General features: G+C 40.6%; 1 protein-coding gene across 3 annotated transcripts; it reads right to left on the reverse strand.

Annotated features, from left to right (window-relative positions):
- Window positions 1–232: 232 nt before the first annotated feature.
- Window positions 233–21,939, reverse strand: FOXRED2 (FAD dependent oxidoreductase domain containing 2). 3 transcript variants are annotated; one of them, XR_005557888.1, is made up of 10 exons: window positions 21,116–21,938; window positions 15,964–16,525; window positions 14,424–14,675; window positions 10,790–11,056; window positions 9,260–9,426; window positions 8,283–8,448; window positions 7,176–7,417; window positions 4,025–4,195; window positions 1,316–1,657; window positions 233–705 (listed from the first exon to the last, which is right to left on the reverse strand). XR_005557888.1 is itself a non-coding variant. In XM_039353097.1 (9 exons), the coding sequence occupies exons 2-9, from the start codon at window positions 16,488–16,490 to the stop codon at window positions 1,398–1,400; spliced, it is 2,052 nt and encodes a 683-aa protein (XP_039209031.1). In that variant the 5' UTR covers window positions 16,491–16,525; window positions 20,876–21,939; the 3' UTR covers window positions 732–1,397. The 3 variants fall into 3 exon arrangements, 2 of the variants coding, with proteins under 2 accessions (XP_039209031.1, XP_039209030.1); XM_039353097.1 differs by lacking the exon at window positions 233–705 and having other exon boundaries at window positions 732–1,657; window positions 20,876–21,939; XM_039353096.1 differs by lacking the exon at window positions 233–705 and having other exon boundaries at window positions 732–1,657; window positions 21,116–21,937.
- Between the last annotated feature and the right edge of the window lie 425 nt (window positions 21,940–22,364).

Consider the following 22,364-nt stretch of genomic DNA (forward strand, 5'->3'; position numbering starts at 1 on the left):
CTATTTAAGAGAGTCTATTCTATTGGCTTTCAAAAGCCAATAGAATAAAAAGGAGTAGCACAGCTAAGGAAAAGGGGGAAAAATGGCAGACTGTGTTGTTTGGCGACCCCTGTGAAATGGTCGTTCAACCCCAAATGGGGTCCCGACCCACAGGTTGAGAACCACTGTCTTGAAGGGTCTGAATAAGATTTAGATAGTGTGTTTGTAAGAAAGGAATACAAATTTTCCTATATTATAGAATAGTATGATCTTCACATATATTAACGTGACCAAATCAAAAATATCCAGTAGAAGCAATATCAAGTATCACTTTTGCATAATCCTAGTTTGTGTTCAAGAAGACCATTGGCATATCTAACTCAGTACTATCTATCCTCTAATTTTATGCTTCCAAATATGTTGGAATGTAACTCTCATCTCTAACCAACACACTGTAGAACTATCCCAAAACTTTGGTCCTTCTTGTTTAATTTGGTAGTTAGTATAGTCTTCCTGAAGCAGCTAGCTTTCAGATTTGCTAGATTTTTTCTTTCCTTAATTTTTAGCCATGACAATGTCTGCCTGAGAATTTTGGGAAATGTAGTCCATGAATCTGGAGGGCATCATATTGAGACAGTGTGTGCCAGGAATCAAAGCAGGGATCTTTTATATGCAGAATGTGTGCTTTGCTTACCACCTGTACTCTGGGCACTTCTGTTATGGACTCTGGTGAGACAGAAGAAGAAAATATATGAATGTCATTCATTTTATCTGAAGAAATAAATAAGAAATAAGCTTTGATTATTTCTAGATTGCTACATACAATTCAATAAAAGTCAGAGTAATCAATGCACTAGAGGTAAAGGTGCAAAAAAGTGCAAACAGTATTCCTAACCTAACCTTAAAAAATATGAAAAATATATAAAATAGGAAACAGAGAATTAAACTAAATTAATGGGGCATAGTGCAAACAGAAGAAATACTCTGGTTAACATGCAAGAACATTTTGTCTTGAAATAAACAGGCTGGCATTCAAGCATGCCAGTTCTACAGAACACACTAATGACTATAGTAACAGTGCATCTTGAAAACCTGGTATAAAAGGATCCAGGCTCAACTATTCACTCTTACTGGCCTGGAGATGTCACTGCTCTCTGTTCTTTACAATATTTCCCACCTCTAGAGGCTAACACAATCCATTAAAGTATCATCTGTTCAATCCCACCAAGGAATGTATACGTTCATGTTCATAAAGATCTACAGGTTTGTGCAAGAATATGGTACGGATGAGTTGTGGTCCTCATCTAGGAATGGTTAGGAACCTGAGCAGATATACCAGATGCTGGAACTCCTCTGCAGATCTTTGCCATGGTATTGTGTCTATAGCACTTGTGAATTTTGAAATAGTTGGGTGCAAGCTAAAGTTCATCCTTGGTGCTTCTAAGATGCTGCAGCTGATGACTGGATATCTTTGAACTTTTTAGCAGCTGGTTGTGGGATTGCATAGCGCCATTCTCTCGTTCATCTTGAGACTTCATAGCTGCATGTTCAACCAGCTCTGCTGCTACTCTCTGATGCTGAAGCTTTTCACTTCCCACAAGCCCTTGCTTTCTCATGTACCCTTGCTGGCAGGAGGGAGGCAGCCTCAAGTGAGTGAAGGCAAACAGAAAGCAGGAGTCTGTACAAATAGGGAAAAAGTGTTCTTCATTGCATGCTTTATAGATTGTTATATCCAAAAACTGAAACAGAATAGTAGTAAGCAGTAATAGCATTTTCCCCTGCTGAATAGATTATGATTCTTAGCTTATAATTGATTTGCTAACTCTAGCAAAGATTCCTACAGTACGTGAATCAGCAACAATCTGGGTTCATATAAGCTTCTATTATAAGGAAATAGGAAATATTGTTAGAGGCTAACCCACTCTGAGATATAATTATACACCATACCAGAAAAAAAATTAAACAATGGATCAAGAAAAGTCTTCTGCTCTAGCCCACTTAGCAGATTTCAAAAAACTCAGAAATTTAGTTTAAAATCAGTAATACAAGTTTCTAATCCTTAAAATTATGAAGTGTATGGTCTATACCACAGGTCGGCAACCTGCGGCTCCGGAGCCGCATCCGGTGGCTCTCTGCAAAGGCAGAGGAGACAGAGACAGAGAGAGGCAATTGCACTTCCCTGCTTCCTTCTCTCTCTCTCTCTCTCTCTCTCTCTCTCTCTCTCTCTCTCTCTCTCTCTCTCTGTGTGTGTGTGTAAAAGGTTGCACTCACAGTGTTCTCCGAGGAGCTGAAAAGCTTTCTGGACGGAGCTCCTCCCTTTGCTGCGTCTCTGCAGGAAGCAGGAAGGGCAGGAGAGAGCTAGCTAGCCTAGCTAGGCTGACTCAGGAATTCTGGGAGTTGAAGTCCATGAGTCATAAAAGAGACGCGGTTGCCTACCCCTGATCTTGTTGGACAACAGCTTGAAGCTTGCCAGGTGAGCAGCAAATAGGAGAGAGAAAGAGAGAGAGGGAGGGAGGGAGGGAGAGAGAGAGAGGAAAGAGAGAGAGAGAAAGAAAGAGAGTGGGGGAAGAGGAGTGGCAGGCAGACCAAGGGCAGATAGAGAGGGAGAGAGAGAGACCCTTTTGACATCTAAAATGAAGATAACACTGCATATATCCTTTTTTTACCTGTATGTGTATGTGTATGTATGTGTATATATATGTGTGTGTGTGTGTATACATACATACATATACACACTCACATACATATATACACACACAGAAACACACACACACCTATAATAAAGGTAAAAAAGGATATATGCAGTGTTATCTTCATTTTAGATATCAAAAGGATTTTGCGGCTCCCGGTGTTTTGTTTTTGGTGGGAAACGGATCCAAGTGGCTCTTTGAGTGTTTTGGGTTGCCTACCCCTGGTCTATACTGAATGAAATATCATATAAAGGAGTTCTGAGTACATTTTGTTAAATATTTTGAGCCCATACTTCAAAAATGCCCATTTTGGGAGGAAGTTTAAAGGGTACAATAAGTACCTTAAGACATCTATAAGGCTTTAGGCACCAATTAAAACTGCCAAATTGTCTCTAAAAGCAAAAAGACCCAGTTTTCTACCTATTTTCATTCTTTAAGAGGGTTCTGGGGACACTCAAAAATGATGCTAATGGGCTACATGAGGCACCTGTCAAATTGTACTTTTTGCTCTTTTGATATAAAGACATGGACTTTGTTGTCTTCTAAATAGTTCTGACTTGATCACAGGTTTAATTTAGTAATGTTAGTATAGCAGCACATGTGACAGAGTCCATGTGCTATGCTTTTTTGTACAACACAACTAATGCTCAGCTGTAAACTATAATAGCTGTATTCATATATCAAAATAAGTCCATATCAAATCAATATATGTAGTTTATTCGTTTAGGAAATGTAAATAGACAATGTACAGGCAAAATTTAGCTCAACGTATTTGTGCTCTTGTCTACCCAAGAGCTAAAACTGTAAGCAAGAACATTTTTGTGCTTCCCTGGGCAAACAGACATGAAGATCTTTGCACATTTAGTGTTGAAACTCTGGAGATGGATGAAGCAGACTAGTGAGTTTACAATCTCCCCAAAACTGTGGGGAATGTGACTTTCTGGAGGAGAGATGCAAATATGTTTGCTAGTATTTATGACATGTCTAAAAGAATTTATTTTGCCTTTAGTATGCTAATCCAGAGAATAAAATTCTTGCCAGGAAATCCACAGAATTCTAGTACTACAAAGCTCTTAAATCCAGTTTTAATATGCAGTTTCAGTACAAATATTTTAGTTATAAGTCCAAATTGTCCTTTTATAATTTTGTGCTCATTTCAGGTGATCATGAATTCATTGTAAATATCTTTGGTTCCATTACCTTCCAAGGACTCCGTAAAGAGCAAGAGATAGATTCACTTTGATGAGGGATTATGTGTAAACATGGATCTTGGCTGAAAGGAATTTAATGGTTACCTGGCCTATCTGCCTGCTTCCATTCCCTATGGATTCATTCCTAACTAGTTCCCAGAATACCTGCATAGAATCTGCGTAAATCAGTTTCAAGGCAATTCTCCAAGAAACGTCTCAGTGGGAGGACATGTGCGTTTGGAGCAGTCCAGTCAGTCAGGAAATCTTCCACAATGTGATGGATTGCGTCTGGGCGAGGCAAGGGCCAATCTGGTGGGCACAGTCTCATTTCACGTTCTGTTGGGAGGAGTCAGAGATAGTTATGAGAGAGAGAAAGACACAAAGCGCAAAATAAAAAATGAGCAAGAAACTTAATTTGGGAGGCTGAGAGTTTTAGTCCCTCTGAAGAGTCTTGGATTACAGAAGCTTGCTTTACAAGTTAGCATTCAACAACAAAAGGACAATTAAACAAATTGTACAACAGAAGAGAATATTTTTAGCTTAGGGCTGAACTGTGGAGTCCTTGGCCATTACCCAACTAGATGTTGCCTAGTTGGGCAATGAAACATCTGCAACTGAACAACCAAGTTCAGAAAGTAACACAAACAAATTTTATTTTCCTAACACAAGGCTGAGAACTTCTTTACAAGCTTAAGTTTTTTTGGTTTTCCAGGGGCCACAGGAAAATAAAAATGGTAGATCATATCACCAGAAAAGACAATATTTTGGTGTATTTTGTTGGAGAGTTTACACCTACTTTCCCTACCAATGGGTTAAAATAGCATCCACATATTATTTGGACTCATCTCAAACATTTGTTCAGCCAAATTGTAATTTGCGTAACCCAGCTAAAATGTGACTTATTTATACAGCTGTCATGGTACTCACTAAACCACTATTGTAACCCACAGAACACTATAAACAAGTTATATACACATTAGAGAAATGTGTATAATTATTTCCAAATAAAATTGTTCATATTATTACTAGGGATGCAATTTGAGCAACTATTTGTCCTTTTAGTTTGATGTTTTTGATGCTTGGAAACTGTGAGGACATAGACAAGGTGAGGCCTATTCCCTGTTTACTTGACCCTTTCTCCTCTTGACTGACTAAAATGTCTAGATCCAATATTTAAGGGATCTCATCAGTGCCTCATTATGAGAAGGATGTGTTCCCCATGTCCAAAGAATGTTATACTAAAACCTAACTGAAGAAACCTCTCTTCACCCAGAATATTTGTGAAACAGGGCAGTCTCAAATATTCCGTTTTTAGGAAAGGTAGATGATGACGATGATAATAATAATAAGTTGGAAGGGATCTTGGAGTCATCTAGTCCAACCCCCTGCTCAGGCAGGAAATCCTATACCATTTCAGACAAATGGCTGTCCAGTCTCTTCTTAAAAGCTTCCAGTGTTGGAGCATTCACAGTTTCTGGAAAAAGGTTGTTCCACTGATTAATTGTTCTGTCAGGAAATTTCTCCTTAGTTCTAGGTTGCTTCTCTCTTTGGTTAGTTTCCATTCGTTGCTTCTTGTCCTGCTTTCAGGTGCTTTGGAGAATAGCTTGACTCCCTCTTCTTTGTGGCAACCCCTGAGATATTGGAACACTGCTATCATGTCACCCCTGGTCCTTCTCTTAATTAAACTAGACACACCCAATTCCAGCAACCGTTCTTTACATGTTTTAGCCTTCAGTCCCCTAATCATCTTTATTTCTCTTCTCTGTACTCTTTCTAGAGCAGCGGTTCTTAACCTATACGTCACGACCCCATTTGGAGTCGATCGACCATTTCACAGGGGTCGCCAAGCAAGGCAGTCTGCCATTTTTTCCCCCCTTTTCCAGTGGGTGCCTTACCTCCCTTGGGCTGGGCCAGCTGGTGGCCCAGCCGGTGGTCGGCCTGCTCCGTCTCTGCCGCTTGCCATCTACGCCTCAGCCGGCGCAGGGGGCGGCACCACGCATGCGCTGTGCTCCTGGGCAGGGAAAGTCCTCGACTTACGACCGGTTGGGTAGTACTCAACTTACGACCGGTTTAATCCTTGACTTACGACCGGTTGGGGTCGCAGCATTAAAAAGGTTGAGAACCACTGTTCTAGAGTCTCAACATCTTACATTGTAGTGACCAAAACTGGATGCAGTATTCCAAGTGTGGCCTTACCAAGGCATTGTAAAGTGGTATTAACACTTCACGTGATCTTGATTTTATCCCTCTGTTAATGCAGCCTAGCACTGTGTTGGCTTTTTTGGCAGCTGCAGCACATTGCTGGCTCATATTTAAGTGTTTATCAACTAGGACTCTGAGATCCCTCTCACAGTTACTACTATTGAGCACGGTACCACCTATACTATACCTGTGCATTTGTTTTTTCTTGCCTAAGTGTAGAACCTTACTTTTTTCACCATTGAGTTTCATTTTGTTAGATAGCGCCCAGTATTTAAGTCTGTCCAGGTCCTCCTGTATCTTAAGCCTATCTTCTGGAGTGCTGGCTATTCCTGCCAGTTTGGTGTCATTTGCAAATTTAACGAGTTAGTGGTCATGGAGCTTTCTAGATGCATTTCATGTGGGTTTTTGGCTGGCCAATATCCTGAAACTACTTTAGTTCTCTTGGTAGATGACATATGGCAACAACAAAATGTACCAGGGATGGACCATTGATTTCATCAGAATTTTAATTTTTAAGTAAACATGTAATGAAAACTTTTAAGACTGGCTTCTGCTTTTAAATTTTGAAATCAAAGATATACAGAAATAAGTAGAAACTGCCTGTTTTTTGGGGTGGTAGTGAAATTACTAGTTTTTAAAGAGTAAAATGAATGCCTTTAGTCTTGGAAGACCCTTGGAAGAATCTGGACAATAGGAAAAGAATAATTTGCAGGTCATGGATCAATCTTTTATCAATCAAACGCTGTAGGAAGAATGAACAGTAAAAGTATGAGAAATTTGTTTCCTTAAAACATTTTAGTTGCAGTATATCCTGCACGGGGTGACAGTCCAGCTACAATCAAAATCAACAAGTTAAAAGCCAACAGCAGTTAAAATATACATAATAGCTCACCCAAAGTGGTCAAAAGTATCTCTGATTTGGTGTAGCCAGATATGTTGTGTCTATCACTGCCTCCTTAATGCCTCCTGAATGCTAGCTATCCTATCTATATAAATCAGCTCCAGCACACTAACAAGTTATCCAAAACATACTAAAATATATCCAACTTTCTGATACTTTTAACATTACATGAAACACTGTTAATTAGTGGAAAAGGAAAAAAACATTGTTTACCAGTGGGAAGTTGCTTATAATAATAAATTACAGGATGCAGGAAGTTAGACTGCCAAGCATGCTCTGGCTCTCCTACTGCACGGTTATAGTAGAAGACATCCTTATCAGGACCAGAGAAGTTTTTTCCATACTCCATCATAATGACAAAAAGTCCATCCTGTATTTTCCTTCCCGTGCGCCACTCCAGGTCTTGTAGGACTCCAATTGGATACTCCTCCAGGTATTCAAATTTTGTGGCATTCCTAGGACCAAACAAAACAAATACATTTCAAAGATAACAAGGCACCTTGGCTAATAATGGTGACCTGATTGCAAAGGATTTTTTTAAAATGGGATTGCATTTTCTACCACACTCAATCCACCATTTGGAATTAATTTTAAATTCTGCTTTATTCCATGATTATCAAGCATCAGCTATGGCGGTACCCTTAGCTAAACTCTACTCCAAAGAGCTCTGACCACTGTCAATTGTATATTTATAACCTAAGGGTTAGAGTATTGTAATATACTGTATTTTACAAGGAACAGCTTGTAAAATATAGAAAAACTTTGATCATGCTCTTGCTTGAATCTTTTAGTTCATTCACTAAATTCTGAATTTAGCAGAGCAAAATATGTGACTAGAATCAATCCCACCACATAAACCTTTGCACTGATACACCCTTCTCAAAAGGAACATTTTTAGGGCAATCCTCTTTAGGGTTTAACAAATAAAATTGAAAAGATGGGGTTAAATACTAAATCTAGTAGTGATTGATTCTTTGCACCAATCATTAACTCTCCACCCAATCTACCTTACAGGATTGTTATGGCAAATCTGGGCAGAATAGGGAATAGAATAGAAAACTACTTGTCTGGATTTCCTTTTTCTTTTTTCTGCTGTGCAGCTCTTGTGCTCCTCAGAATCTGCTTTCCAGGTATTATAAACCCTTTTGTGCAGTTTTGGAGGACACACAATGTCATGAAAAGTGGCAGACAAGGGGAAGGAGGAAAAGGATGAGTTCCCGCTTGGTTATGCTTGGCAGAAGTTCTGCTCATAGGAGGAATTAACTGATTCCATTCACTGATTCTAAAGGAGAAAACCCCTGAGTTTCATTACTCACTCACTCTTTCAGCAAAATGATGTCTGCCAACACGCTGAACATCTGATAGAGCCCAGATGCCTCATTCACCCGCCTGACAATAGCATTTGTTAACTGCACAACAGGATAGCTGGAGGCTGGCCAGGGCACTTTGTGGTGACGGACTTCTAGTAGGCGATGAACTGCACGGGCTGCATAATGGGGGAAGAACAAACGAGGCAGATATTATCATTTAATATTACATGCTAAGAGAACTGCCCTAATAAGTGCAACAAGTAAGTTTTGGGTTACAGCCAAAAAGCTTACAATTATTTGGCATAGTTTCGCACTATAACAGGCAGAAGAAAAACATGGATCATGCTGTTACTATATTATTCTTTGACTGTCTCACACTCTTGAACAAATTCAGATTTTTAAGTCTTTACTGGCCTTCACATCTGATAGATTTAGTAATACCACAACCTCTGTTGGAAAGTGCTTCCAAAAACTGGTGAGGGATGCCAGAATCTGTAGCTTAGAAATATCTGGAGAACCACAAATCTTTCCAGATACAGAAAAAGCTTTTCTTTGTAGTAACAATGAGAAAGATCAGAGAAAATTTGATAACAGTGGGTGGCTGGTATAAATGCACTACCAGACCGCTATTTGTCCCTTCCTACCCATTTTCTTTTTCTTTTACGGCATATTGAAATTGTAATTTAAATATTTTTACAATACATAAAAACATTTGGCAGTTTAATGCTTATATGTTGCATAATAACTAATTGGCTTTTCAAGCTGAATTTTTAGTTGTGTTCTTTACTTGCATTTGCTACTTTCAGCATTGTTTATAATAGAAAAGGTATTGCTGAAAAAATTGCAGTATGTTACTTCTGTTGATAAATGGAAAAAATAATGGAATAATTTGCTTAAAAGAAAAAAAAAAGAGATGGGCCTCAAAAGCCAGAACAGTGTCACCACTGAGCTTGCTCACATTCACTTTCTCCCTATCTCCAAACTCACCTGTGTATCGGAAACCATGAATGAAACCACCAGCAGATTTCCTAAAATCCACTGAATGGCTTGCAGTTCCGAGAAGAAAAAGACCTCGAGTAGCTTTGGCTTCATAGCTGGGCTTGATCAAAGGATACTTCTTCTTACTGCCTTTGCCATGCATCAAACCAACAGACCTAGGAGTGGGGGAGAGAGCAACTGAGAAACTAATCAGAAAAAGAGTCTGTCTGACTTCACAGATTACAATAGAAAGGGCAGTGTATGAATTTTGATCTTGAGACCATCTACATGTTAAAAGGCTCAGGAAATATCCTTTTCCCAACAACGCTCTTCCTCGCCATAAGGCAATTATCTAAATATATGCTTAAGGCAAATAATATCAACAGTGTTACTTGGGTGTTCTTATGCAGGAGCTGTAGGTTCTTCTTTACAAGTAGTCCTTGACCTATAACACCAATTAGGGCCAAAATCTCAGTCAGTCAGCAAAGTGGTCGTTAAGCGAGATGCCCATGTGACTGCTTCTCTCAATGACCACAATGCTGGCACTGCTGGTTATGGTTATTAAGTGATCTTTTAGGTTGTAAGTGGACGGCATTCCCTGCTGAAATTCAAGCAGGATTTTCAGCACCCAAGTGAAGAGATGTGCGTGAAGTCTGCACAGGGCTCTTAGGACATCCCCCATTTGCCTGAGGCAGACCCACTCCTTACTTTACTCTGCTGCCCTGACATTCAGATTTCAGCTCCCTCTCGTCTCTGAGGACTGGCTGAAAGAGTTGCCTGCCAAAAGAGGGGCTCTGGGTCAGGAGCTCTGCTTTCAGGAGCTCTGCTTTCAGTTTCTGATCAAGCTATAGTTTAATTTTTTGACAACCAAGCATATTATCATAGTTTGGGCACAGAACTGAAGCATATCCACACATTGCTCCCCCGAAATTAAACAAAATTACAATGCAATTATACCTGGATAAGTGCACCCTAACTGCAGAGATACTGGCTTTTTAAAGCAGAGCAAAGCAAGTTTCATATGTGACACAATGATCTTCTTCTTTTTAAAACATTTATGGAAACCAATTAATTGCTATTTTAGTTTAGACTGAATTAAGGGATAGCAACAACAAAATGGTTGCATGAAAAAGAGATGGAAGACCATCTTACTGCTTAAGCAGTCCCAGAAGGATAAATGGTGATGTCATGAGAATAGCTATACACTTTAGTCAAATCTCCAAACCATTTTACTATGGAACTCAATTTGCAAACATGAAATAGATCATTATAAAGTACTGCAAATATTACATTTAATAAAAGATGGGAAAGCATTTTGCATGACCAAATATGCTTTTTCATGAGGAACTGGACTTTTTTGTTTTGTTTTGTTTGGGACAACTATGACCTGGATGACTGAGAATCTCCATAGACATTTTGCATGCCATTTTGTTTGACTTGAGGCTCAGAATATTTCATCCATGCTACATACCTATCTATGCATATCAACCCTCTCAAACATCTTATCTCTCTGTCATGTTAGTACCAATCCCATCTTACTTGTTGAATATGGAAAAGTCAAACTTCCAACCCAGGCAGCGAATGGCACGGTCATAAGGTGCACGAGTGGCAAAGTTGTCTAATTCGTCCTGTGGAAGAGTGACAGATTCTGGGTCACTGCTGTTGCTGTTCTCCAAGTAGAACCGGAGGGTGATACGCAGCTTTCCTTTTCTGTCTTTGATGAGAACTAAGTCTGCTAGATCACCCTCTATAAGTCCATCCAAAGACTTCAACTGATACGTATCTAAGATCCCATTGTTTACTGCTCTAAGAAAGAAGGAAAGAAACAATAGGTGGGATGTCATGTGTTACTTCACATGCCATATTTAGAAAAATGGCTACCACTCATTGTGACAATTCTAGATTAAATGTAGAAGTACTCTGGCTAGGTATGAAGCAACTTCCTGTGTTATTTTTATGTTTTATATTAGTTTTAGTATTTTGATGGTGAAAACATTACTTTTGTTTTACTTCAAATTATTATATTCTTTTGTAAATATACTAGGAAGATGATTAACAAATATAACAAACAGAATGTCTTGTGGAAGACCAAAAGAATAAGTAAGGGAGCAGTCTTTGTTTTATTTTTTTCTTATTGGGAAAATAAGAATAAAATATTTCTTATTTACTTGTTACTTCCTGAATGTACTCACACTAAGAAGTTGTGAACGGTCATCTTTCTTTCAGTGGTATCGGGGCTAAGGTACCAGATTAGAGGTTGGGAGATTCAGGTTCTAGTCCTCCTTTAGGTGAAGCCAGCTGGGTGACTTTGCGTCAATCACTCTTTCTCAGCCCTAAACTGGGAGGTTGAAAATTATAGTCTACCAACCCACATTGCATCAACATGCTAGAGTTATGGCCCATAACATTAAATGAAGAGAGCTTCAGCCTGCAGTGGATGGGTTTGAGATCATCTTCATCATCTCAAATCACCAAAATGTCAACTTTATGTCTCACCGAAATCAAGCATCTCTCACTACACTTGTTCATATCATACCCCTTTCACCAATATTCCATGTCTTGTTCTTTGAAACCCCCCCCCCCAAAAGTCCACTCTATAACAAATAGCAATGACCAAAATGCTTCTATCTGGTCCTTCAGAGAGTTGCCGACCTATTTACTCTAAGCAGCTAAGCGAGGGATAGGAATAAAAAGGGAGATGGGACTTGGAGTGATGATACCGGGCAGGACTGTTATCAAACAAAATAGATGTGTGCATGTGAATTAGTTGCCAGAGAAAAAGTGGGCAGAAATGGGCTGGCTTATGGCAGTCTCACTAATAGTCTACACAACACTCCTCCCAACTGTCTCAGGTTAACTTGCCTTTTCTTCCCAAGTAATATTACAGGTAGTCCTCAATGTACAATTAAGACCAACATTTCTGTTGCTAAGTGAGACATTTGTTAAGTGAATTTTGCCCCATTTTACCACCTTTCTTGCCATAATTGTTAAGTGAATCTCTGCAGCTATTCAGTTAGCGACATGGTTGTTAAGTGAATCTGAATTCCCCACTGACTTTGTCAGAAGATTGCAAAACGGGATCACCTGACCCTGAGACTCTGCAACCATCATAAATATGAATCAGGTGCCAAGCACCTGATTTTTGATCACATGACCATGAAGATGCTGCAATGATCATAAATGTGAAAAATGGTCATAAGTCACTTTTTTCTGTGCTGTTGTAACTTTGAATGGTCACTAAACGATCTGTTGTAAGTCGAGAACTACCTGTACGCTTTACTTAAGCCAGGATAGAGAGGCAGAGTTAATCTCTGTTTACCTGACCAACCAAGATGTCCCTTCCCAAAAACAAATGGCAGAATTTGTTTTCAAAAAAGAAATGGAGTGATGGGAAACTCATTATTTCAACATCTGTTGGGAGACTAATTCTAAAAAACATATTCTTTCCAGGAAATTTCTAATTTTTCTCTTTAATAGCTTTTCCTTCAGGTTCGACAAAGGCATAAGAATCAGATATTCTTGATGTGATGTGAACCAAAAGGCACACTTAATCTAGAAAATGTAGTTATTATTTGAAAGGAAAATAAAGCTGAAAGCGTATCTTGAATCTCAAGAAAGATTTTAATGAACTCAGAGTATTGATAAGTAGGATTTTGTTGCTGGAGAATAAGGAGAGGAGCCCTAAATGGGTGGAGTTCTTAAAAAAGAAGGTATTACAACTGGAAACAATTCTAGCAAGGAAAAGGGACAACATAGCAGAAGACAACGATAGGACTGCACAAAAGGTTTAGTAAAGATCCAGGAGCAACAGGAACTATATGGAGCATGGAATGAGGGAGAGATCACTGAAGAATGGCAATTACAGAACAGTCCAGATTGTAGAACTATTAGAAAGGCTAGAATTCAAAATGAACCAAGCTTGGTTTATTAAACCAAACTGAAGCATTGCCTCAGATATGTTTAACTTAAATGCAGAGAAAAGAATTGATGTAACGGAAAAGATGACAAAGTATTAATAGGTTATAATCAAAAAACAAAATAATTTGATTCCTAATTTGGCTTCTCTAACAAGAAGACATGTGTTCTGCCAGGCAATTATAAGAAACAGAATAAAGGAGCAAGATTAAGATGTGACTAGGGAATCCAATTTTCTCTTAATTAGTTTAATTATGTGGGACTAGATTAACTGCATTCTAAGGTACTAAAGATACAATGCTTTTTGCCTAGAATAATCTTGCTAGACTAAATTTATTTTCTGATCAGTTGTCTTTCTTAATACACTAGAGCAGTGGTGGCGAACCTATAGCATGCCTGCCGGAGGCGGCACTCAGAGCCCTCTCTGTGGGCACGCGTGCCATCACCCCAACCCCACCTCCCCTTGTGGCCCCCTCCTCACCAGCAGCCCCTCTGGAGGAGAGTTGCCCCCGGGCGCAGCCTGCACAGAGCAGTGCAGCAAAGGACATGGCAGCCGGGCAGCGGGGACAAGACTCCACCCTCATGCTCTGTTGTGCGCAGTTTATGCTGCGGGGCACTGGTGGAGAGTTAGCCCCATGGTGCTGCTGGCCCGCCTGGGCGATCTGCAGTGGGCCATGAAGGCATTGAGTGGCCCTGCGAGTGGGCAGGGCGGGGGCGGAGTGGGGGGAGGGCTGGAGCAGGCAGGATGGGCTGGTTTTTGGGCACGGTCTCTAAAAGGTTTGCCATCACTGCACTAGAGAAATACTGTAGACCAGGCATGTCAAACTGCCAGCCCACGGGCCGGATGCGTCACGCCAAAACCAGGCCCACCACATTGCCAGCAATGGGGAAAAAGTCACGATATGTCACGCAACGCCACATGACGTCATGAGTTTGACATGCCTGCTGTAGACATATATCACACAATATCTTGATTTTTAGCATATTCAATAAATCATGACTGGGAATCTAATTAAAAGAGATGCATTACATGATCATGAAATGAATACACAGCTATTTCAAAATTCATATCTCAGGTATACTGATCAATAGTTTCCTGTTAAGCTGGAGAGAGATATCAAGTGAAGGGCAACAATATTCAATCCTGGGTCTTGAACTCTTCAACATTTTTATTTGGAATTTGGATGAAAGGCATTTAAAAATATATATCTTTTGTCTCTGAATATATATAGCAGTTCATATGAATATGAAGTCTTACCTCAGATCTCCAACATAGTGAGTAGCCCAAGAAAGACGAACTCGAGAACGGCCTACCATGTGTACAAAATTGGTGACACCCAAAATGTTCTCTGCTGTTTCAAAGGCAGAATTTCCCCGACCCAAGATCAATACAGACTGTCCAACAAAATCTTTTGGGTCAATTGACACAGATTCATAACCTTCAACATATTCTGAACCTGCAAAGTTCACCTCGTGAGGAACCCACATTCCTGTTGCCACCAAAAGGACACTAAAATAGAGAAAAAACATTTCGGTTAAGGTCAATCACATTATATGTCAAAATATTTTACTCCAGAGCTACTAACACATTTCATAAAATCATCAAACTGATTTTATTATCTGAACAATAAAGTTGTGCAGCAAAAAGCTGTAATTCACAAAGGAAGAAACCCCCAAACACCAAAATTAGCTTTCAAGTAGTTTAGAGTAGGGTTGCCCTTTTTTACTTAGCAATTCAGTGGGAAAGAAAAAACAAAGATTATACTATAGCAATTAGCAGAAACAGGTTGAAAAGAGCATTTTCATACTGCAGTATATTTCAATAGAGTGAAAATCTATGTTGAGACTACTAAAACAGAGTTTGATTAGAAAACAGCTACTATATTTTCATTTTCTACTTCTAAAAATGTATGATATGACTATACTTCAGGTTTTGTTGTTAGAACAGCAAATAGGGCAAACAAAATGAGAAAGATGCCAAAGCAGGCATCACAACTGATCCAGCATGTTTGGAGCACCTGTAATTAGTAGAAAAGATATGAGTTTCAGTTACTGGTATAAAAATGGGGAAAAAAATGCGCAGAGCTATAATACAAGATTTTACAAAATTATAAACTGTATAGAAAATGAATATTTTTCAGTCATATTACCTATTTAACAGATTTATATGCTTTCCGCTCTCAGTAACTATAAAGTCTCACTATAAAAAAGTTGATAGCTCTTGATAATTAAATCTATGGGAAGAGTGGCACAAAGTATCCTACTGATGAACTCAGTGTACAGGATGGATTGTACAGGAGCAGACAGACCTATTGTCATTTGAAGCTGAGCCATGTAATGCTTCATATACCAAAGTAATTATGTCCCACAAGCAATCAGTCACCAGTGCAGCTATTTCAACATGAGGATAATGTGGAATCTCCTAGAAATTGCTCACCATGCCTGTTGCTACATTTCAGACCAGCTAGACTTTCTGGAATGTCTTAGAATAAATTAACCAGCTCAATCTCACTGACAGCAGATCTGTCATCTCCAGCAATGTGTCTATATTCCAAATGGACGTCTGTAGGGAAAGTTATGTTGGTGAGTGAAGGAATGGAACGTAAGTGGGAGTGTATAGGTACCCAGCTGTATCTTGAGAAGGGTCTCTCTGAAATATGCCCTGGCACCTAAATTATCTTCAGTCCCCAAAAGATGATTGATGCATGCATGTTATTAATAATCAAAACCCCCATATTTTTTACTATGGGAGCACCATGACATTTTTCTATGAACAGATGACGTTCTTCATCACTTACCTGCATTTGTAATTCTGAGCATTTTGATCTTTGAGGATGAAGTAATGACCATTCCAAGCCTTGGGATCTTTTTCCAGCATCACTAGTACAATGGATGTGTTATAGTGCACATGGAGGTCTAGTTTGGAAGCAAAATCAGCCAGATAATGCACCATAGTATCAGCATCAGGGAAGAAGTCCTGAGAGTAGTGTCGAAAAAGCAATTGGTTATTGTGGCTAAGCAATGAGTTCCAGTCATGGCGAAGGTTGAATTCACTGTTTGATTTGCCAGTATAACGTTTATTGATGCTGATCAATTTTCGATGACGGGGATACAAGGTGAAAAAGTGCCCTGGTGTATTCCTACGTTCAAAGACAACGTAGTTCCGACCTGCATGCTGAAGGAAATAGGCTATCTGCAAACCTGAAGGGCCAGCCCCAATAATACAATAGTCATGGTAGAGAAAATCATTAGACCAGGAAGAGGCTACAGACAAGGCAAAGATGAGCAAAAGTTCTTGCACACACTTCAGAAACGATAGCACCATATTGCTGGTAACTTTGTTCAAGGCACTTCTGAAAACTGGCAAGGCAAGAAAAAGAAAAACATTCACTGAGATTTTTCAAACTTGCTTTAATTGCACTGGACAATGCAAATCATACATTCTATTCCTTGTTTTGGTTCACACATAATATTAGGCCAGACATGTCAAACACAAGGCCACGGGTCGGATGCGGCTGGGGAGGACCCAGATTTGCCCTACCCCCCCCCCCCACTGTCCCAGAAATGGCAAGGGACCAGCCCCCACTGCCCCAGCCCACCGCAACCCAGTTGGGTATCTTGGAGCACGTGCAGGAAACAGGGAGCAGCTCAGCAGCAGCAGCTCATTTGCTTTAGCCTGCCCCTCCCCTCCCAGCTTAACCCCGTCAGGAGTGGAAGAGGAGGAGGCGGAGGAAGCTGAGGTATTACAAAAAAGGAGAGCTTCCCCCAATTTTCCACCCCTTCTCTCTTTTTTTTTAACTTCCTCCCACTCCATTCAGGTGCAGCTGAGGAAAAGGACGAGGAGAAGAAAACAGGAAGTGTGTGTGTGTGTGTGTGTGTGTGTGTGTGTGTGTGTGTAAGAGAGAGAGAGAGAGACAGACAGGAGGGGAGGAGGAAGCCGAGGTTTTACAAAAAAGGAGAGCTTCCACCTTTCTCCCCCCCCTCTTTTTTTATTAACCTTTGTGTGTGTGTGTGTGTGTGTGTGTGTGTGTATGTGTGTGTGTGTGTGTGTGAGAGAGAGAGAGAGAGAGAGAGAGAGATTGAGCCAGCAGGGAATTGCAGAGTAAGCAAACTTACAAAAAGGGGATCTCTCTCTCTCTCTCACTCAAACACATACATTTGTTTCTTTTGCCTAATTTATTAAATCAACATCTAATTTGAAATTAAAAGTTTCTGAGAAATCCAGGATGGTTTACAAAAAAACTCTCAAAGACAGCTATTATAAAGCATCACTAGCATTGCTTAAAACAATATTACAAGTATGTATTTTAAGAAAGAAAAATAGTAGTAGTAATTTACTTAGTGCTGTTTGACCATAAAATGTGTTGTTGTTTTACATATGCCTGGCTGAACAGTGTGTTTGGAGTTGCCTGTAAACGGGTGAGGGTTGCACTGTTCATATTTTCCTTGGGAGAAAGTTTTATAATGGGGGTGCTGTCTCTGAGAACTGTTCTATCAACCAAACCAGAGGGACCATCTGGTCTAAATGGATGGTAAACATAGATGATTAGGGGGCTGGAGGCTAAAACATATGACAAATGTTTGTGGGAATTGGGTATGTCTAGCTTAGTGAAAAGGACTAGGGGTGGTGACATGATAGCACTGTTCCAATATTTGATGGGCTGCCACAGAGAAGGGGTCAACCTATTTTCCAAAGCATCAGAAGGCAAGTAATAGATGGAAACTAATCAAGAAGAAAACCAGCCTAGAACTAAGGACTTGTGAAAACAACTAACCAGTGAAAAGGCTTGCCTTCAGAAGTTGTGGATGCTCCATCACTGGAGGCTTTTAGTAGAGATTCGATATTCCATTGTCTGGAATGGTATTTGTCCCCTGCTTGAGCAGGAGCTTGGACTAAAGATCTCAAAGGTCTCTTCCAACTCTTATTCTTTGAGAGAAGTGCTGCCAACCTCTTCCCCTCTCCTTGTCCCTTCCTGCGCACAGAGAGGAGGGAAGGAAGGAGGGAAACAGGAAAAAAGTAAGGGGAGGAAGGAGATGGGACTGAAAAGGACGGAGGCAGGGAAAAAGGGGAGGGAGGAAGGAAGGAAAGAAGGAAAGGAAGGAAGGAAGGAAGGAAAGGAAGAAAAAGAAAGAAAGAAAAAGAGAAAGAAAGAGAAAGAAAGAAAGAAAGAAAGAAAGAAAGAAAGAAAGAAAGAAAGAAAGAAAGGAAGGAAGGAAGAAAGGAGAGAAGGGAGGGAGGGAGGGTCTGAGGGAAGTCCTGCTTTAGCACTTGGCCATCAACAGCCCTGTTGCTCTTTTGCCATTCCCTGGTGGTCTCCCATCCTATTGCTGAGGATGCTTTGGTTACAAAGCCAGGTTTCCTCGCATGGAGAGGGAGTTCGCCTCCCTCTGACCCATGCACTTTGTCCTCCTGCACCCACTATGAGCAACCTGGCCAAGGAGAGTGAGCATAGCAGCAGCAGCATTGAGGAGGAGGAAAGGGCAGCTGGGCACCCCCTCGGGGAAGTGCGGCTAGGTTAGGCAGGGCTGTGGGGTCCTGGTGCCGTGGGAGCTCAAGGGCCAGGCTGGGCACTTGACCTCTGCTGTCCAGGGCTCTGGGCAGTCCATGCTACTGTCCAGGGGCCCCATGCACAGCCTGAGGCTCAGTGAGGCTCCTCCAGTGGACCATGCCCTGGCCCTTGCCCCATCCCACCCACCCTTCCCCACCCCCAGATGCGCCTCATTCTTGCCCAGGCCCACACAGGTGCCCCTGACATGAGTGACATGGAGCTGGCCATGCCCACCCAGTAGGCCACGCCCATGCCAGCCACACCCACCGCCCCCCCAATGGCAACCATGATGCTGATGCGGCCCTCAATGAAATTGAGTTTGACACCCCTGCATTAGGCCATGGTTTACTTATCTATATGTTGCAGAATATTTATTCAATACATATACTGCTTTTCTACTTGACTAGCTGGATTCTTGTGCAACAGTAAGCAATATACTATAGCTGCCAAATTAGAAGGAACAATTTAGCAAGTTGTGCCAACCCAAACAAGCCACATTATGGCTTAGTACAATGTGTGAATCCAGACAGTGTCCACACAAACACACACACAAATCTCTGAGGTTTAACCACAAGGTTTTGCCCAATTCTATTCCAGGAAGGATAACTAAACATCTCTTTTAAAGACTGTATTGTCTCTAAGACCATTGCCTAACTGGAATACAAGAGAAAGCTGGATTGCTTTGGGCCACTGTTGCAAGCCTAAATATTTGGTCTGTGCAGTCATTCCTCAAGTTCCTGTAAGCACATATACTAGATTTCTGGGAGTTTAAAAACATGCAAGTGAGTTTATACATGTCAGCATTAAGATAGAAACAAAGAATTCAGACAAAAATAGTCTGAACAGCAAACCTTTTACGAGAAATTAGCAGGTTAACATTCCAAACTGCTTAAATAAAATCAGATCATTGGCTTGAACAACTTTTTGCCTACTTGCACACTCTACCAGCTCTCCAAAGTTCTTTGACAAAAACCATTATTCAATGGCAGCATCTTGGAAAGGCAGAATGGGTAGAATAGTGTCCACCACCCTTGAACCTTGTGAGTAAAGAGGACATTATTATTCTTTTAGGAATGAAGATGGGTGAGAAAGGACACAGGAGCTACAGAAGAGGCTGTCCAGGCTCCCTGGTATCTGAATCCAACTTTGATTTCATCGGAATCCTATTGAATCTTATTTTATTTCTATATTTATACATGCTCGTGCATGAATAGAACAAAAGTTATCAATATAAATTTAAAATTCACTTCCTTAGTACAAGAAAATCAATACAACGCAACTGTCTTAATCAAGGAATTCTTAGAAAAGGTTTGGATTCAGTAATTTAGTCAGAAAAAGGTGGTTTTCCATTTCCAAAATCCTGCTCTCCATTTTCATTGTGTGGTCAATAAGAAATAGAAGCAAAATTTTTAATTTGGTGGTAGTTGTGGATTGGGAGGGGAAGCAATTTTTTATTTAATATTCCTATCCTAATCATATCATCAGAGAAAAAACATCCATACATAAGCCCGAGTAATATCTTTGTTAAAAGCTGGAGCAGAACTTAACTCCTGGTAAATATTTGAACACACCATCTTATTTATTTATTTATTTTATTTTATTTATGAGACTTATATACCACTTTAAGTGCAAGCACAATCTGGGTCCTCATTTTACCTACCCCGGAAGGATGGAAGGCTGAGTCAACCTTGAGCCAGTGAGATTTGAACCGCTGACCTGCTGAACACAGTCAGCTAAAGTGGCCTGCTTGTTATTTTCTGTCAACAACATAGAAATGGCTTCTTCCAGGACAGGTTTTATTTTTTTTTTTAAACAAAAGTTCTAGTTTTTGACCCTGGGATTTCCTGCAGGTCTCCCTTCCAAGTCCTAAACTGTTTAGGGTTTTTTTCTTTTTTAAGATTAGCCACGTGCTGCCACCTGCTGTGGTAATTTCTTTACTAGGACTAACCCAAAACATCGAAACATGATGTAGAATCCTTCAAGTTCTCTAGAACTCTTCGGGGAGGTTTTGATGAACAGAAAACCCCGTATGTCCATTATTTAGCTTGGCCTAATTACAGCTGACCCAGCTAATCAGTTTGGATTATTTTTCCCAAAGACCAACAGCTTCTTAGAAGAAAAGGTTAGTAACAAATGAGATTTCAGCATGAACTGAACCTACCTCGACCGCGTTATGGAAATCGTTGTTTAACATGTTTACAAGCCATCTATTTTAGATAGAAGGGAGGGACGGAGGAGTCCAAGGCTGGCCCGCTTGATCAACCCAACACGTGCATGTCCTCCTCGGATTCCGACAGCATAGAAACAAGGCAGCACGTCTTGTGAACCTCAACTGCGAAGAGTCACAACATTCAAAGGGAAAAGGAACGCGACCGGCAGCGTGCGAGATGTGCGGACATACCTGGGTTCTCCTTTTCAAGTGGAGCTGCTAGTTAAGGCTCAGACATTAGAGGATACACGCAGCAAGGGGCGCCAGGCCAGCATCGTCGAAGCCATGGCCCTCCGGATCGTCCAAGACAGAAGCAGCGACAACCATGACTCCTCCAGCAGCCCGCCTCGCGCGCCTACTAAGCAGAGCAGCTCTCCCAGAGTCCAGGCAGCCCGAGGTCCACGTCACGTGGCGCCGTGTTCCGAGCAGACACCAGGCCTTCATCTGCCTCATTGGAGTCGTCATCTCCCCCCCGCCGCCATGCGTCATATGGTCCCATGGAAATGGCGAGCTTCGTTCTGTTTGAAAAAAGCAGGCGCCAAAATGTCGGTCTCTGAGACTCCAAGGCGTAGGAGTGTGGAAAGCTTCCTTCTAGATGCAAATCATAAAATGCACGATGAAATACGAAAAGTGCAGTTAAAACACGCGGGCCAAGGAATTAGATGCGGATAGAGGAAATTCGGAGCTAAATACAGTAGCAGTCACCCTTAAAATTCTGGGCAAAACGTCACCCTAAAACTTGTTCGCCTGCCTGGGTTGTTGGCAAAATAACTTAGTGCAAATTATCCGTCTATTAGCCTTGCTTTGTATTATAATTTGCCCCGTTATTTTTTGGGGGAAACCCCGAAGGCGTGGGATTTAAGAGCCAATGTTCAGAGCAGACAGACTGCAGGTTTGCCGAATCTTACCTGAAGTTTGCTTTACTACCGATAACATCAATAGCCATCCAAAACACTTGTCTCCCTTAAAAAAGCAGATATGAATGTTTAAGTGAAGGGATTTATGAACTATGTGTTAGAAAAATAATTTGGATGTTCCAATTTGGGTGGCTCAAGACCAAATATTACCGGTAAGCATGGTTGAATTGGATTGAAAGAATATATGAGTACGTATTCAGACCAGAAATTGAATCATATGAGGAAAGTATTTTATTTTAATAACAGTAGATTCTATATTCCAAAATTAACTTTATTTTACTTACTGTCTCAGCTGTCCTTCAACCATTAAACCAAAATCCATGATCCACTGAGGATAGGCAATTAAGATTGACCTGTTGAGAGTCACACACTAGAAAAAGCACATAGGTAACCCACACCCCACAAGCTCACACCAAGGACCAGTTCTCCTATAAAAACCTTTTTCTCTGTAGTCTACCCCCCAAAAACAAATGGGAATAAATGGATCTTCTTTCTCACAGTATGTCTGGATTTCATTTTTTTTT

Source organism: Crotalus tigris, unplaced genomic scaffold (genome assembly GCF_016545835.1).
Source record: "Crotalus tigris isolate CLP2741 ecotype Arizona unplaced genomic scaffold, ASM1654583v1 scf7180000018491.14276545383:2951260, whole genome shotgun sequence".
NCBI classification, from domain to species: domain Eukaryota; kingdom Metazoa; phylum Chordata; class Lepidosauria; order Squamata; family Viperidae; genus Crotalus; species Crotalus tigris.